The 18,366-nt window shown below is 47.1% G+C and overlaps 1 protein-coding gene across 2 annotated transcripts in view; it reads right to left on the reverse strand.

The window, feature by feature from the left end:
• Positions 1-18,366, reverse strand: part of Swt1 (Swt1 RNA endoribonuclease) — a 129,331-nt gene that overhangs the window by 57,433 nt on the left and 53,532 nt on the right. For both annotated transcript variants that reach the window (XM_055063928.2, XM_050166881.3), the window contains one exon: positions 17,460-17,628. In XM_055063928.2, coding sequence (XP_054919903.2) covers positions 17,460-17,628 — 169 coding nt within the window. The remainder of the gene's footprint in view (positions 1-17,459; positions 17,629-18,366) is intronic.

The raw sequence follows: 18,366 nt of genomic DNA on the forward strand, positions 1-18,366 counted from the left end.
GATCGCGAGTTAAGAAAAATGCAACATGAACTTGTAAGCAAACGTTTGGAGTTGTCTCAAGGAAGTGAAGAGGCTCTGGGACGATTAAGTGAGGCAGAATCATACCACATGGACAGGCTATTAAAGCCATTTGAGGTCGGGACCGACATAGGCTTGTTCCTAAGCAATTTTGAAAGGACTTGCGAGAAGATGAATTTCGGTCCGAGTACATGGCCACAGCGGTTGCTGTCTTTGTTGCCGTGTGAGGCTGCGGAAGTAATCGCCAGACTCGGTGCACAGGATGCATATGATTATGCGAAAGTTAAGGCTAGCCTTCTGAAGAAATACCGCCTTTCAGCCGAAGCTTTTCGGCAAAGGTTTAGGAGCACAGGCAAGAAAGATAGCGAGGGGTATCCGGAGTTTGCATATAGCTTAAAGGCAAACCTAGTCGAGTGGCTGAAAAGCGCGGAAGCGTACGAGAGCAGAGACAGGATCATTGAATGCATGTGTCTAGAGCAGTTTTACAAAAGCATCCCACCATCTGTGAAGCTGTGGGTGCAAGACAGAGGAAATGTAAACACTGTGGTAAGGGCGGCGGAATTAGCCGAAGAGTACGCAACGCTTAGAAAGCTGAACGCCGAGGACGGTAATTGGAACGGTCGAAATGGACCGCGGAAACCATTTCCGTTCAAAAGGGGTTCGCAGACTAGACGACCGGAGCCTGTAGACGTGGAGGAAAAGCCAGCAGAAAAGAGCGAGGAGAAACCTAACGGGGAAACTAAAAAAAATTAAATTATGGGGTTTTACGTGCCAAAACCACTTTCTGATTATGAGGCACGCCGTAGTGGAGGACTCCGGAAATTTCGACCACCTGGGGATCTTTAACGTGCACCTAAATCTAAGTACAAGGGTGTTTTCGCATTTCGCCTCCATCGAAATGCGGCCGCCATGGCCGGGATTCGATCCCTAACGGGGAAACTACAAAAAGAGCAGAAAAGAAAATTCGAATTTTTTAGACCGATCCGCTGCTATAAGTGCCACAAACTGGGACATATCGCTGTGAACTGCGGAAAGCCTAGCGTATTTTTTTCCTACGTAGATGAAAAAGACGAGAATATGGAACTTTTACGCCCATATCTTCACGACCTGCAAGTTAATGGCAAACCATGCCGGGTGCTAAGAGACAGTGCCGGCACGATGGACATTGTTCATCCGTCTTATGTGACGGTAGATGACTTCATGGAGAAGTAGCATAGATCAAACAGGTTGTAGAAGAACACAGCTTGTGTCTGCCCATGGGCAAAGTCAAAATCAGTAGACCATTCAGGGAGCTAGTGACCGAGGCTGCAGTTTCCAAATTTTTGTCACTGCTGTACCCTGTAGGATTTGGAGTCAGGCTTGTAGGAGGATCGGAGGAACTTGGGGCGACAGGACTAGACGAGCAGGGTTTATTTACATTATTTACAGTTTAAACAAGACATACATCGACAGTCTAGCGTGACTCCCAAATGGAGCCCGCAAGACAAAGCATACAGCAAACGAGCACACAGCTCACGAGTAAATTTCGAGCACGACAACGAGCACACCCTAGCAGCCGACAACAGCCGCTTATAACCCCTCCGTTCGACGTCATCGTTCGACGTCATCGTAGAAAGTCCTCGTGGTCGCCTTTGAGAGAAGGGGGTAGGGGTTTTACACACACACATGCCGCACAGGTTTCAGTGCTCTCTCCGAGGGCAGACGACCTTTGCAGCGCAGTCGTCGTGGTATCCATTGTCCCGCGTCCCCGTATTCAGGTGGTCACGCCCGACCCCAGCCGGCGCCTCTAAATTCCAGAGCGGACCTCGCACAGCGGCCTCCGCCGCTGCACATTGTCTGGTGTCTCGAAAAGTGCATGGGGAGGTTCCGCCAATTACCTCCCCTCGAGAACTCCCCTGAGCTGACCCCTTGCCGCGTGGCTGCCGGTTATCCGCAGTTCTCTGAAGTGCGCCACCACCCCAGTTGGATCGAAGCACCTGCAGCGGGCTGAAATAGCTGCAGGCCGATTCTAACAACCCTTACATTTTTTCGAATCGTTCGAATCGGTTACTGCGTGACAAAGGGCTTAAACTGGGAGAGGGCGTAGTACAGGCATTGACGCGAGGCCAAGCTCGTAAAATCGCATCGCTTTCGGCTGAAAATGCCCAAGCTGCTCCAGGGGAAGCAGCAAAAGAGAACTTCAATAACCGAATCCGAGCTAGGCCCGAGGGACAAAAAAAAAACAGTTGAGGAAAGCCTGCCAGCTGACCAGCTCAACGAGAGCGTATCACTAGGGTGTCAAAGTTCGCGCCTCCAGGAAGAGCAAGCTGACGCAATCGCAAGCGAGACAGGGTCGTTATTATCACCGGCCTCCAAGAACTTTGATCAGCTCTTACGTGTGGACAGGGAGTCACTGGCAGCCGAGCAAAAGAATGATGACAGCTTAGCTAAATTACATCACACAGCTAAAGAAGGCATTGCTAGGCGCAACGTGACGATACATGAGAGGAGGATTGTTGTATCGGCACTACAGAGACCGAAAGGGCAGGATTCTAGATCAGTTAGTCGTACCTACTAAGTACAGGGTGGACCTTTTGAGTCTGTCATGGAAATGGGTGGTCCGGCCACCTAGGCATAAACAAATCAAAGGAAAGATTGCTTATGAAGTACTACTGGCCTGGCTGTTTCAAAGACGTAGAAAACTTTGTAAGTTCATGCGACGCCTGCCAGCGCTCAGGTAAACCAGGAGAGACCTGGAAAGCTCCACTAAAGGTAGTGCCCTTACTAACAGAACCTTTCAGACGACTTGTGATAGACACGGTAGGGCCTCTACCAAAAACAATATCGGGTTACAGGTACTTGTTTACCATGCTGTGTCCGGCTACAAAGTTTCCAGAAGCAATCCCTCTGAAAGAGCTCAACTCCACCGAAGTAGTAGAGGCACGTTTGACAGTATTTGCACGAGTTGGGTTTCCAGCCGAAATTCAGGCGGATCAAGGGTCAGTATTCACAAGCGCACAGACTTCCACATTCTTGCAAAAGTGCGGGGTAAAGTTGATACACAGTTCCGTCTATCACCCTCAGTCAAATAGTGTAGAAAGGTGGCATTCAGTGCTTAAGCGAGTTTTGCGGGCGCTCTGTTACGAGCACAAGGAGGACTGGGAGAACTGTCTGCCGGCAACTTTGTTTGCTTTGCGAACGGTTCCATATGAAGCTACAGGGTTCTCGCCAGCAGAACTAGTGTATGGGAGGACACTCCGTTCTCCACTAAGAATGTTAAGAGAGTTGTGTGAGGAAAGAGGAGAGAGTCCAACAGTGGTTGGATACGTGCTAAATCTGCTGGAACGGCTAAGCGCAACCCAAGAGCTAGTCGAAAAGAACATGGGAGTGGCGCTAATGAATGCCAAATTCTATTACGACAATAATGCGAGGTTTCGTACGTTTAACGCCAGAGACCAGGTAATGATCCTCAAACCTTCAAGAACAAGCTTGAAGTTCACTGGGACGGGCCCGTTAAAGCGTTGCACAAACTTTCAGATACTAACTATGCTCCGAAAATGCCCGGTCGCAGGAAGGAGGTAAGGATATACTACTGCAATTTGATGAAGCCGTACGTAGAGCGGAGCGGAGTTGTTAACTGTACCATCAAAGAGCAGGATGGCACTAGTACCAAGTTTAAGGAGTATAGGGCGACCTCCAACTCTGAAATCGGCCTAGAAGTAGTAAAACATTCGGTAAGCTCGCACGCTCTTAGACCCGAGCAGCTAGATGAGCTAAAAGAGGTGTTAGGGGAATATCTGGGCAGATTCAGCGATCGGCCGGGTAGAACCGAACTAATAACGCATGAAATAGAGCTGACATCGACCGAACCCGTAAGATCAAAGCCTTACAGGGTGTCTCCAAGACAGAGAGAAATTATGGAGGCAGAGATATAGCGCATGCTTGAGTTGGGAGTTATTGAGCCCGCTGAGAGTGACTACACGTCACCGCTAATACTGGTAGAAACCCCTAACAAGGACCCTCGTCTGTGTGTTGACTAAAGGAAGTTAAATGCCATCACTAGGGATCAGCTGTACCTGATACCCAACATTTGAAAGAGTTAGCGCTGCTAAATACATTTCAACTATAGATGTCGTGCGGGGGTACTGGCAAGTTCCCCTTTCAGAAAGTGCCAGCCGCTATGCCGCATTCATCTCACCTGTAGGCACTTTTCGCCGTCTCGCACTCAGCTTCGGGCCTGAAGAACGCGCCGTTTAGCTTCTCTAAGTTAATGGATATTGTCCTAAAAGACTTGCAGGAGTTTGCCTTGCCATATCTGGATGATGTAGCAATTTTTTCGGACAGCTGGGAACAACACGTATCGCACCTCAAACAGGTGTTCTCACGGTTGAGGGAAGCCGGCTTAACGATGAAAGCGGAAAAGTGTAGATTTGGTTGTTCACAGGTTACTTATCTGGGCCATGTTGTCGGCCAGGGCACGAGACGACCGGCCGAGCTGAAAATAGCTACGATTGGAGAATTTTCTCAGCTGCGCACGAAAACAGACCTTTGTTCATTTTTGGGACTTGTGGGGTACTATCAACGGTACATTCCGAATTGCTCGCAAATGGCGAGTCCTTTAACGGACGCCGTCCGAAATGGAGCACCGATTAGCGTACACTGGGATAAGGACAAAGAGAACGCTTTCCAAAGTTTGAAAACGCTATTGGTTTCTCGTCCTGTGCTTCGCGCGCCAGACTACACAAAGGAATTCATAGTTCAATGCGACGCAAGCGACAGAGGTATGGGCGTGGTACTTAGGTCGGCGACAATAACAAGAGCATCCTATCCTCTATGCCAGCCGTAAACTAAATGTAAAAGAGGAAGCCTACAGCGCTTCAGATAAGGAATGCGCTTGTTTAGTTTGGGCCACCCAGAAGTTGTCGTGTTACTTGTACGGAGTGAAGTTCATCTTCGAGACCGACCACTGTCCTCTGACGTGGCTCAATCAAATGTCACACAAAAATGGCCGCTTGCTCCGATGGAGCCTCACTCCAAGAGTACAACTTCTCCGTTAGATATAAAAAGGGAAAGTTGCATAGCAATGCGGATGGTTTGAGCAGGCTAATTTGAACTCTGCGTCTGAGCGTCCCGCCTAAATTTTAGGGCTATTATTGTTAATTTTGTTAAGCCAAGAAGATCCCATCTCATTTAGCAGGATTCCCTCCATGATTGCTGAATTTGTCAGCACGAAATTGCTTCAAAAATTGGCATAGCGAAATGCAGCATTTTTTGTTTCTGCACTTATGTTTTCTTTGAAGCCTAGCGGGTCTAAAGTGAGAGCCAAGGTACGTCATCTCGGCGCAGAGCCGTGTTGTGGGGTTCGTTTTGCAGTTGCCTGTCCTTGTTGGATGTTTTAGGGCGGTGACATAATTACACAAGTGGTCGCTGCGAGCCAAGGTATCACCCCCTGGCCACCAGCCGTTCTCTTCCTGCCCAGCGGTTGTAAGCGCTGGACAGTCGAGATTTTCCGGGCCATGGAGGCGCTGTTAAGAACGGCCTGCTGAGATGCCGACGTGCAAAGTTTTGCCAGCCAGGTGCGACAGCGGCGTCGACATTTTCTGGAAAGCCACCGTCATCCTCTAACCAAACGGCGCCACTAAGTCTACTGTGTGCGGAGCGTCAGTGCCACGTCAGCGACTCTCCGTCGCGTGATTGCCGAGATGAGTTAGACGAACCAGGCTTTGTTACTGAACTCGCCACCGCCGATCTGGTCTGCCATGAGCGGGGGAGTTCCCGAGGAAACGTATTTGGCGGCACCGTCCCACGCACCTTTCCAGACGTAAGCCCCGAGTTCTGCGAAGACCGTCTGGCCTCGGTGGGGAACGTGAAACATGTGCGGAAGTGTGTGTGTGCGTGTGTGTGTGTAAGCCCTCTCGCAAAAAGGTGGCTCGGCTACGAGGGCTGGTAGAACGTTTTCCCTCACCTAGGGATCTAGAGAGGACAGTGTTTATAAGCAGCTGTTGTGCGGCTGCTCAGTGTGCTTTCTCTCGCAGTCATGCTAGACTGATGAACTGCAACGTCCTTATGTAGATACTGTAAATAAACCCATATTCCTCGTTCTCGTTGAGAAGCAGTCCTTCCCTTCAACAACGCCCTCAGCGTGGATAAGTTGGACGACGGCATGGGCCAGCTACCTTCTAATTCATGCCCGACACCAATCTTGACAACTGGTTACGAGCGGTGGGATTGACCTCCCAATCCTTACAAGCCCATTGCAAGCAGAGAAAAGCAAGTAGAAGGCAGCGATAAAGGTGACCTCTTTTTAAAAAACACGCAAGAACTGGGCAGCGGCCGGTATCTGCGGTTGATGAGAACAGTTCAGTTGGCTGGCCTTATAAGGCATGTTTATTTTCATAAAAGCCAGCAAAAGCAGCCGATTCGACCGCACGGTCCAATTTCCGAAGTTCGTTATGAACTTCTTTCATCATGACTTCGGCAACGGTAATGCAATGAGACATCGCGATTGTTTAGTATTGCTGCGGAGCGCGGGCGTCCGAGCAGGCCGATTGCGCGCAGCGCGGCGTGGTTTCGCGAGAAATGTAAAGAAGAGAGGAGAGCTGGCCCGATAAGCGGAGCAACACCATGAGCAACGCCAACTTCCGGCTTCACTTTAGCTTCACGAAGAGTGACGTCAGGGCCTCTCCTGAGTTTCCTTCCTTCATGGCCGCCATTATCCGCCATGTTGACTCTGATTGGCTGCGGAGAGCTCACGTGCGTTGAAATTTGTGCCGGGAAACGGAAGTTTTGCAAAATGCAATATTGCTTTTGAGATGACGAAACGTGATATGGATATGCAAATTTGATCGACCAATACAGCGACGTTAGCGCTTCAAAAAGAAAGTGAGCGGTAGCGTATAGAAGCCAGTGCAATGCATCTGCAATTTCGCGAATATGTCGTGGCGATCCAAGATAGCCGCCATGCCAGCTCGCTGATTGGCTGAAGGAATATGCTGTGGGAGCGTCACAGGAAGGGCCGTTTCGTAAGCGTCAATTTGACGTTGCGTGACGTTGCGCTGGGCCGCCATTGCAGATATTTTCCGCCATAATTTGTGGTGCGACGATCGGCACGAATTATGCTAATGAGCAGCCATATACAATGGCGGCCGGGAGAAATGCGTATCGCCACATTTTCCCCATCGTTTGGCGCCCTGAAAATCTTTTGTTCATAACGCTTTTGTTCTTTTGTCCCCCCCCCCCGAAATTAAGTGGCGTACCCCCTCCTCCCCGCCCACACCACCACTCCTCACACACATTCCTAATGCGCTGACAAATCAATCTATTCAATAGTCAACATTTTCATGTATTTTACAGCGAGAGCTGTATATGACTAACCTTACATAAGGATAGAAAGTTGGGCGAGTTGGTACGGTAACATGATCTTGGATTGTAGCGCGAAGTGATACGGACACAGACTAGAAGTGCTCGTCCTGTCTGCTTCTAGTCTGTGTCCGTGTCACTTCGCGCTACAATCCAAGATCATGTTAACCTTACATAGTTTTTTCGTGATCCGTGAACAGAAAAAAATCATGTGGACCGATCCTGGTGATAGTGAAGGGTCAAAGCGCAATGGCACATACCCCTGTGGGCTCGGGAACCTGTAACGCGCCCTTCGAAATCTTCGGGATGGACCCACGTATGGGGAGTGCTGAACACCTGCTTCACCTCCGCCGCAGGTCGGCCCGACGGTAGTGCAATGCCGGGCCGATCCACGGCGGAGGTGAAGCAGGCATTGAGCGCTCCGCATACTTGGGCCGATCCCGAAGATAGTGCAATACTAGGCCCACCCGCGGCGGAGGTGAAGCAGGCGTTAAGCACTCCCCATACATGGGTGAAGCACTTTGCTTTTCGTTTGAGAGCTTTGACTGTCGTCAGCTCTCGCTGCCATTCCATCTTCACAGAGTGGAATGGTCGTCAATTTTTTCACTCCTTTTGGATGGCGGTAGTTATCGGCTCCTGAGGCGTGAAGGCCAGTTTTCTCATCGATTCGGTGCCCACGCGATTAACACGAGATGAGTTCAGTTGTCACCATCTATTCAACGATTACGCGCATCGCTGTTGCTTTGTTAGTTCAACCTTCTTTGTTTAGATTGATCTAGGGACCACGAAAGGGTTTAGGTTCGTAGTCAGCGTGTCTGTATGCTCGAGGAACGAGTTGCGGCTGGAGAAAACGCCAGTTGCTTTAAACTTTTCTTTTTGCTTCATTATTTCCTTGAGTCACGGCTCGCCGCGACGCTGGCAGATCCTCGGAAGCATATACCCGCGATATGGGTTAGATAAGGTGGAGTAACCCTGCAATAACCGGTAAAACAATAAATAATATGATTGTCACCCGTTACCTCGTCTAGCTTTTCCCTAAAATTGTAGAGCACTTTTCGTGCAAAATTCGCAACTGGAAAGAAGTGTCGCAAAGAGTTGAGAAATTAAGCGATCTACTAAGGGAGAGAGCCAGGCAACAGCCAAACAGGAAGGAAAAGCGATAATTAACAAAGTTAACTGTTTGTGAAAATACTTATGGGTCAACATCTCTATTTAAAAAGGAAGTAGAGAAAAGGCCACCGGAAGTGGAGAATAGTTCCATGTGTTTTGAATCCCGCTTCTACAGTTATCAGTGGAGCCGCCTGACGTAGCCTTTTCTCTGCTGTGCTAATGCGAGTGTTTTTCTAACCTTCCGCGGTGGGTGCAGTACTTCGAGAATCGCAGCGTCCTGCGCTCTACGCGGTTGTACGGGACAGGTGACCACGCGTCGTTACGCAACTTCTGAAATAGCAACACGGGTCTGTTTTGGCACTTAAATTGGTAGAGCAGTAAACGATGGATCCAAAAGAACTGAGATTGTTCCGCAAACGTATGTATTTCACTCTAATTCTTCCAGGGCTTATTCAAAAAACGCTACTAGAAATCTTTATCTTTTACTTTCGCTTGTTTACTTGTTCTTGGCAGCGTTCTTCCTGCGCTTCTGTCATGCGCGAGTCCATTTGATGTGCTTCCTTGTTTGCCAAGTAAAGGAGTGGTGTATCTCACAGGCGTACCTGTGAGCTTCACCTTATTTCAATTCTCTTTTGCGGACGTGTTTTTATGGCGAATGTCGGGCATTATTCACATTTGTATTAGTAAGGCTACCCCCACCCCCCTCATTTGCATAGGAAGAGCTACCTTGGGTTACCATAAATACCCAAGAGTAGTGGATGGGGAAACAGCGCCGCGGTAGCTCAATTGGTAGAGCATCACACGCGAAATGCGAAGGTTGTGGGATCGTTCCCCACCTGCGGCAAGTTGTTTTTTCATCCACTTTCATTTCCATTAATTTATCGTCTCGTTATTTAATTTATTAAGCACAAGTAATTTCCCCTATGTTGTCGTTGGTGTTCGTTGGCTTCTTGTGACACGTCTGAATCTGAGGCGTTCTGGCAGGCTCGGGCAACCAGAAGTGGAAAAATCAAAGAGGCCCATATATAAAGCGCAAGCATGGCGGGGGGAAGGGTAGGAGGAACTCTTCTAGTACACTGTAGTATGAGGGGAGAGCAGCGAGCGTGCTACTGTGATCAAGCGCGCATCTCCTGCGCTAGCCGGCCTTGGCTGCCGAAGAGACAGCAGAAGCGTTCACTCCCATCTGTTTGCGTTCTTCACGCCAGCGTTGTAATAGCGAGCGTTCGCATTGAGTGAGTGAGATCTGTTCATGATAAATGTGGTCGCTGTCGCCTTCACTGGCGACCTCCACGACTGCAATCTATACGACCGATAAAACTACTAACTTTACTTCGCTTAGTTGTCTGTATTACACTTTGCTATTGCTACCAATGCTTCGCCTTTCGGGCAAAACTGACTTTCTTTCGGCCTGCCTAACTAAGCAGAGAGGTGCGGCGAACACTTGGGGGCCGTATTTTGCGATACTTTTTTTCCAGTCTACTCGTTTATCCACCACGGCGATTGGCCGATCACGGCGACAACGGAGGTGTGGTATTATGCGAGCCAATGATGAGAACTAAAAAGAAAATGAAAATAATCGTCATAAAATACAGCTCCTGATTAGATTGCATAGATCTATTAATATTATTATTAATCACTTTGTCTTTAAAGAATAATTTGGGGGAGAAGGCACAAGTGGCAACTGTGGATCCGAGAGCAAACTTGCGCAGCATATTTACTGTGGTCACAGACAGGCCAAGAATGCAGGAGAGGCTCCTCCCACACAAGCACACTATCTGACTGCCTGCTCTTCGCCTCTGCACGCGCAAAAGGCATACACACCAGTGGCTCGGCTCGGCAACAATGAACCCGCCATGCCCACACACTGAGAAACCTAAAACTCGATTAGGAGAGGAATCGTGCCTTGACCTGCCTGTAAGGGTAACCCATCTCCTTGTCACCCTCCCCCACTTTACCACCTTTCATGATGCATGCAATGAATCAGCGAATGTACAGCCTCCCATAGAACCTGTAGCAGTGCAATTAATGCTAATGGGTCATGGACTTTCCATTTGTTGCAAGAGCACTTCAACACAAATTTACACTAAAAAAAAAAAAAATGTCATGCTCGTGATTACCTGAGAGCACAGTGTGGCAATTGCTACGTTGTTGGCCACTGAACGTCGTGCAGCTTTAAAGCCTCAGGTCAAAATGTGAACACCAGAAATTGTACTCCCCCTGACAAACACATTAAATCCAAGGTGCATTCTATATTGTTTTTAACTTGCGTTCCTAACTTATGCAATAAGTCCTTTGATAGCACTGGAACTTACAATCGGCATAACTCTTCATAGCTGTGCATTGTATTTTTACTTGCAGGATTTAGTTTCTTTTCCACTGTCTCCACAATGCAATTGCCTTCACAGCATCGTTGGGAATTTAGTCTCTGCATGCCAAAAAAAAAAATGAATTGCTACAAATAAAACAATGAAATAGGAGGGTCTCTTGAAGACTCCCCAAAATCTGCACTAGCGACATTGCACTTTTACTGCTGCCAATACAGCAACTTTAAGAGCATTTATAAGCATTTACATTGACCTGATAACCCTTTTTCAGCTTGACAATGGTGACATAATGTAAACGCTACTTGTTTTTCTAATATACTAAGTCTCGCAGTGCCAAAAGAGGAGAATGTAAGATAATAGACTTAAACTAATGGGCTGCATTTAAATGTTTCGCAATCAGTTGCTTGCTAGAAATTATGGTCATCTTTCACTCACAACAATCACACCCGAAACAACTGTTACAACAGGATCATTGGCCCCATGGTAGCCTAATACCCTGCTTTGTTCTGTCGAGAGGTTCCTTATGGGGAAAGGTTAACCCTCTAATGGTGTGCACAGCTGCAAAAAATCAGTGTAGAAGTCGGCCTTTGGTGATAAATGCACCCATTAATGGGGAAAAAAAGCAACGGTTATGCAATATGATTTACTTGAATAATGGCAGATGTAACATATTTTAAAAATGGGGGGGGGGGGTTACGTGACTGGCACATTTTGCTGATGTAAACAGAAGGGCATTCAGCAGAGAGACAATGATCTGGGTCAGTAAACATTCAACCAAACTGGAAATCAAAGTGCAGCCGAAACATTACACTGTTCGTATCACAGTTCTGTGTCACCATATACAGGGTATTTCATTTAACTTGAACAAAGGATTTTAAAAAAGTAGTTAACCGCAGATGAATGAAACCACTGTCATTTGGTTTGCCATCATGTTGTGCTCCTTAAAGTATTTCTTATATTCCTCTTAATTAACTAGGTAACATGAATTGTGCAAAATTTTTAACATGCACCTTAGGGCCAAGTGCATTTCCTTGTGTTGTAGAGGGGATTCAGAAACAACCTATCCTATGTTTCGTGGCGATGTACATGCTGCATGGCGATTTTTTTCTGACGTTTAAAGAAAGCCCTGCGAAATATGAAATAAAATCATGTGACTGCGCTCGTGCGCTATCGTGTTGCAGCGATCTCAACCACGCTTTGTGCGAAAGAACCGTGCACGCAGACCGTGGTGAATAGAGTGGCCGCGGCTCCAGGCATTGGCTTCACAATGCGTCAGCATCTTTGGCGGTGGCATGCGGAAAGGAAGCATTGTCGTTCCTGATAAGCAACAGGCTTGATGCACGGTTGAGAGCGCTGCAACACGATAGCACACGAGCACACTCATGTGGTTTTATTTTATATTTCGCAGGGCTTCCTTCGAACGCCAAAAAATATCGCCACGCAGCATGTACGTTGCCATAGAAAATTGGTTGTTTTGAAATGCCCCCTACAATGTAACGAAACACATTTGACCCTAAAGGGAATACTAAGCATTTTGCATAATTCATCTTAGTTAAGTAACGAATCAAGCATAATATAAAAAATACTCTAAGGGGCGCCACACGATGGCAAACTGTATGCCGGTGGCTTCATTCAGCTGTGGCTAATCACTTCTTTAAATCCTTGGTTCAAGTTATGTGAAACACGCTGTACAGTCATGAACATGACCGAGATGTGCTTTCAAGGTAATGCACAATAAAAAGGAAGAGCGCATGTACTCGCATGTCTCTTCTCACCACTGAGAGATTTTCACACGTGCAGCTGAAAATGCCATAAGCAACAACAAAACAATATGAGGAAACGGTCAGTAATGAGGAATATGGTGTGCCCCATCTTTAACAATGTAAATTTGCTTATCTCTAACAGAATGGCTGTTTGACCGACTGATTTATTGGTTGATAGATGAAGGGTTTGACATCTAAAAGCAGTGCAGGAGATTCACGAGGGTTCTAAGCTGTGCTAGTTGATTTACATTCCACGTGGCGAATAGTGCAGGCAATGGGACAAGCGATATGAACAGGTCAGAACTCTTGACTATCAACCAATTTTTATTAGGACTCGTGCAGTATGTAAAGATGATCACACAAAAGCTTGATGCTATCTATGGGTTGCTTGGTTGGCCAGAACAGTAAAACTGACAACAGTCATCAGAGCACCAGGTCACCTTGCACTCCATATTTAGTATAGTAATATACTTTGTAAATGGCTTGCTGAACTATTCACAGCAGAAAATTTCCTACAGTGTAACGAAAACACTACTATGGGCTCTGCGCTACTTATACAGTGCTTATGTCAGAATTCTGAGGTATCTAAATCGGCTTACACTGTACTTTGTGGCGTTAAAAAAGCAAGGCCGAAACTCTGTAATGAGAATTATCGAGAATGTGTCAAGCTTGTGCTCGATGGCAAGACTAGTGTACTGCCATTTGTTGTGTGCTGCTTTACTGAGTCGCTTGGATGCAACGCTCACTCTCCTCGGCCGTGCCTCTTTTCTCTCCGCAAAAGCCGCCTTTACACATATCACGGCAGCTCGCTTATCACGTGACACCGCTTACGCATGCGTAGCACCACCACCTGCTGCCTTCGAGACTGTCGCAGCGGCATGTTGATTATAAGAGGCCACAGTGGAGAGCTCTCGATAACCTTCAACCCCCCGAGGTTCATTGCACAAGCATTTTAATCACATTAATTACACTAGCATTTTTGCATTCATGCTCCAATGGAGTGTGGCTGCCATGGCTGGGAATCAAACCCACAACCTCGTTCTCAGTGGCAGAGAAAAGGGGTTCTTATGCTCACGCACTCGCTTTTCTTAATTTTCTGTATTAACAATAAAGAAGGTGTTAAGATTCACAAAACAAACCTACCAACCTATTAACCATAAAATTTATAAAAATTCCATGGACATTACAAAGTGGGGGGGGGGGGGTGTATGAATTCTTCTGAAGTTTACTTTTAGCATCCACCTTTTGTAGGATATGCCATTGCGATGATTGACTTTTAGATGCAGCACACAAGCTGCAGCAAACTAGGAACACCAAGGACTGAAAGTAACACACTGTTTTTAGATCACAGTGCCTTTTTCAGCAACTTTTCTGTGATTGATCTTACAGCTTCTGCAACTTATCTGAATAAACTTAAAGTTGGTCGAAGCAGATAGCCATACATGGCATCTTGCGCTGCCACAGCAGGGCGGCTTTGGTGCCATCACAATTCTTTCCTGTGTGCATTCTTTTCGATCTTGCACAGTGCCACCCTCTAACACCTTTGAAACTCCTTCTCGAAGAAGGCTTTTACGGAACTGAACATTCGTAAAATTGCAGAACAGGCCCAAATCCACATACTTTACTAAAAATTTTGGAGAGTTGACAGGTATGTAAAAACATGGTATTAATCAGTATTTTAGATGCCTAAAAATTGGCTTATCCAGTTTTGCTACGGTTCTTTTTTCTAATGGCGTGTTTCTGTCCAAGGGTGTTGGAAGCCCTTGGCAGCCGGGGAAGTGGAGGTAGTGCGAAGAATAAGAGAAGTGGTCACTTGCTGCTTGCCACTGTGCCGAGTATCTGCAGTGGCAGTCATCCCATAGCCTGGGTGGGTGCGGCCATGCCCTGCCTCACCACTTTCAATGACACAATTTTTATCACATTCCACCCCACGCGATGCCAGTCAGGAGTAATCTCACAGGATGCAAGGGTTTGCCACCCCATGTTGTGCATCACTCTTCCGAAGCAACCATTCCAACACCCTCCAGAAAGCAGGCATCATATTGCAGAGCAGGGTGCTTTGTGAAAGTGCTTGCAGAAACATATTCCAGATTGAAGCAGGAACTAGAAGACGCGAGACAGCGTAACAGCGCACCACACTTTTTACTATGATTTTGTTGAGACGGAATCTACAATAGTACAACTGTGGAATGAGCCACACCGCCATGAAAAAATACTCTTCTCACTATATAAAAAGTTAATACAAAATATTTGTTTTTATTTTCCCCGAGGCTAAAAGCTTTGCGTATGAACTGCCGATGAAGCTGCCTCCCCTACTTACACCACTGCCTGTTTGTGCACACTGGCTATCGCTAAAAAGCCGACATATCACTACTCGCAACAGCACGAGATTTATAATGGTTGCTTTGTGCACAGCTTTGCCCTGTGAAACTAGCTGTAACAATACAAAGTGTTGATGGAAAACCCTCAATGACATGGTCCCATTACACAGCCATTAAGCCTCCTCCATTCATGCTCTTGTTATGTTTTTCACTACATTCCCATCCACGATGTGATTTGCAAGCAAAGACAAGAATATGGGAATCCATAAAATGGGCATGTTTGTACATTCAACTCCACCATTTCTACGAGAGATTGCAGTCTTGTTGTGGTGGTAAAAAGTGGCGCAGATGGTTTTATCAGCGGTATTATGGTGGCTAGAAGGGGGAGGTGATGCCAGCGCCGGCATATCCGCCGAGAAAGCGCGATCCTCTCGTTCATGCGCTGCCGCAAAGCCGTGGTGGCGCTGCGGTCAGCTTGGCGATGCAGTCACGCGGTTGCGCGCGTGTGCAGCTTCCCGCCGTGTCTGGCCGGCGCGACAGCGTTCCTGTTTCTTCGCGGCTGCCAAAGTGTTCTCTCGTTTATGGCAATATGTGTTTCGGTGCTGACATGTTAATGTGAGTGCCGGACTTCGCTGAACAGATGAATTCCAATGCAAAAAACGCGAGGCAGCGTCACTGCTTCGCCCCTGGCTGCACGTCCGGCTACGTGTAGTTGAGGCAGCAGGGAGGGTGCTCTAAGTTGCATATTTCTTCAAGGTCGAACGTCTTTATTTTTTATTTAGTGGAAAGTGATATCCTTGCCTGCCCATTTCTTAGTGGGTGTTCAATGTTTAATGTTTTTCTTTCAAATTACACAGAAGCATGTTTAAATGTGATATCTTGTATTTTGAATGACCCTGAATGTATGATGTGCAGTGCTTTGCTATTACTACGATGTGCAATAAATTTTTGCTATGCTTTGTATTACCTGTTCTGAACCCCATTCACATTTTTTAGGAGTAGGCTGACGCTTCATATTACTGAAACTTAAGGAGTTTTGGAAGGCACCGGCCAAAGAACAGCCAACCTTTCTTTCTCTCATTTAAAACCCCTTTTAATTTCCTTTTTACATATTTCTTTATGCGCTGAGGCAATAAACAACGTTATTAAAAAAATGCAATCACACGGACCCAAAACATATTTCAATCCTAATTCTTTTGGTCTGTGTCTCCTACTGTCGTCATGCACTATCTTGACCACACGAGACTCATTCGGACCCTTCAATTCCTGAAAATGAAAGGATTCGCGAATAACGCTTTAGATACGCCGATGTGTTACGCAGCAGATGTATTGCAGAGGCAACCACTCGATTTTAATGGTTTTGTTTGCGGGGTTTCACGTGCCAAAGTGACTCAGGCTATGAGAGATGCCGTAGTGGAGGCATGAAGGACTCTGGAAATTTCGACCACCTGGGGTTCTCTGACGTGTACTAACATCGCACAGCAAACGGGCGCCTTGCTTTTCGCCTCCATCGAAAAGCGGCCGCCGCGGCCGGGATGCCATCCCTCATCCTTGGGCACAACAATCGGGCACCCTAACCACTGCACCACCACGGCTTAACATTGCATTCTGTCAGCCGTAGTCACGTTCGACTAGCGTTTAACGAGCTAAACCATTGCTTGCAACAACATCACTGAAAGGCCGACGCGTTGCGTGCACGGCAGGCCTGCGTCCTTGCGTATGCTCAAAGCCAGCGGCGCGTACCATGCATCGCATTATGGCCAACAGCGCCACCTACGCCCGGCTTGAAATGGAGGAGCGGCTTCCATCCGCCGTTGGCGTCACCTCTCCCTTCTAGCCACCATAGCGGTATTGCACAAGCAGATGTCTTTCTTTTTATCCAATGAGGTGTAACCACTTCTGCCACGTGAGAAAGGAAAGGCTGGCACCGGCAAATGCGAGAAAATAAAGATGCAATACACCATGCCAACACAATCAATCAGATTTTGTTTTCCACCAGCTTGAATGCGGGTATTGCCTTTTTGAATGGATTCATTATCAATGTCAATGTGAGGCCATTACGTGCCTTATGCAAGAAGCCTTGTACGTGCACTCTCCACATCCGGGAAAAAAAGCCAATTAATTTCCCCTGTTTTAAGATACACACGGCACAAACACTGGAATAACACATGCCTATATACAAGGTCTGTTATCTCATTTCTATAAAAACTTTTTTTTCACATGTTTGAGTATATATTTATCATACTCTTAAATATGCTCAGCGACATCCAAAAGACACCAGTAAATCATTTACATTTCATGTTGTACAGGTGTCTTTCTACGTACCCTGCACGTCCTAAAGCACAGAACAACAGGATTGAATAGATGAATAAGCAGGGCCGACATTTTGTAACATTCCATATAACTTTTTCTGTTATTTTCTTTACACAAATCATGTCAACTAGGCGACCACAGGGATAATAACAGCATCAGAGCCAATGACAAAGTGCAAGGATTTAAAAAAATTGAAATGGACTGTTACAAAATACGACCCCCAGTGCTTGGCTCTTCCCACAAAAGGCAACATGCACGTGCCAGAGGCTCACCCATCTGAATCATGCTGTCGAGCAGCGCTGCCTGCAGCTGCTGCTTGCTGCAATCCCAGGAGATCCCCATTCAGCTTTTCGAGCCGTGCCACATTTTCAGCCAGCTGGGGGTAGTGACACCGCAGCTCGGAGCACAGCTGGATGGCCAAGTCGGTGATTTGGAGAACCTCTGCACACAGGGAGACCTCGCTGACAAAATGGCCAAGGAGGACAAGGGCCACTTGGCTTCTGTATAGCAGCCGAAGCTGGGTGAAGAACCTAGAATGTCGGCCAATTTATGGAGCTTAAATGCCAAGTGCAAGGAAATTTTGGACAGTGCCAAAAGGTTATACAGTAAAACCTCGTTAATTTGACCCTCATTAATTTAGAAAGTCTGATAATTCGGACTTGCCCTTTGGTCCTGGTAGGCGTATGCATTATTTCATGCAATGAAACTCTTGTTAATTGGCCGCACATCGGTGAATTTGGACAACTCTCGGGGCTCGGCAAGCGCGCAGCGCTGCAAATGTGTGACGCAAAAGAGCAAAAACAGCGTTAGCGTCCACAGAAACAAAGCAGTGGATTTCGCATCGGCATAGTCATCAGTGGAAATCGTATGTGACTGACAGTAACGTCAGAATGCTTTGTGTCTATTTGTGCCTTTAAAGCCTTGATTCTTGCATTTACCGAGGCGCATAGCACCGCATTGGCCGCGTGCCTTCATGACTGCACAGTCGCCATCCAAGATCACGTCTACAGCGGCCGTGGTTTTGTCTGCAGTTGCAGGAGTCGGTAGTTTCGTTTTCACTCAGTACAACACTGTCGAAGGTGAAGAGCATCGTTTCACATCACGATGGGCAGCAACCTAGCAACACTAGCAAGAAAAAATAATCGGGATGTGTGCGCAGCAGTGAAAAGCGTGTCTCAG

Source organism: Dermacentor andersoni, chromosome 1 (assembly GCF_023375885.2).
Source record: "Dermacentor andersoni chromosome 1, qqDerAnde1_hic_scaffold, whole genome shotgun sequence".
NCBI lineage: Eukaryota > Metazoa > Arthropoda > Arachnida > Ixodida > Ixodidae > Dermacentor > Dermacentor andersoni.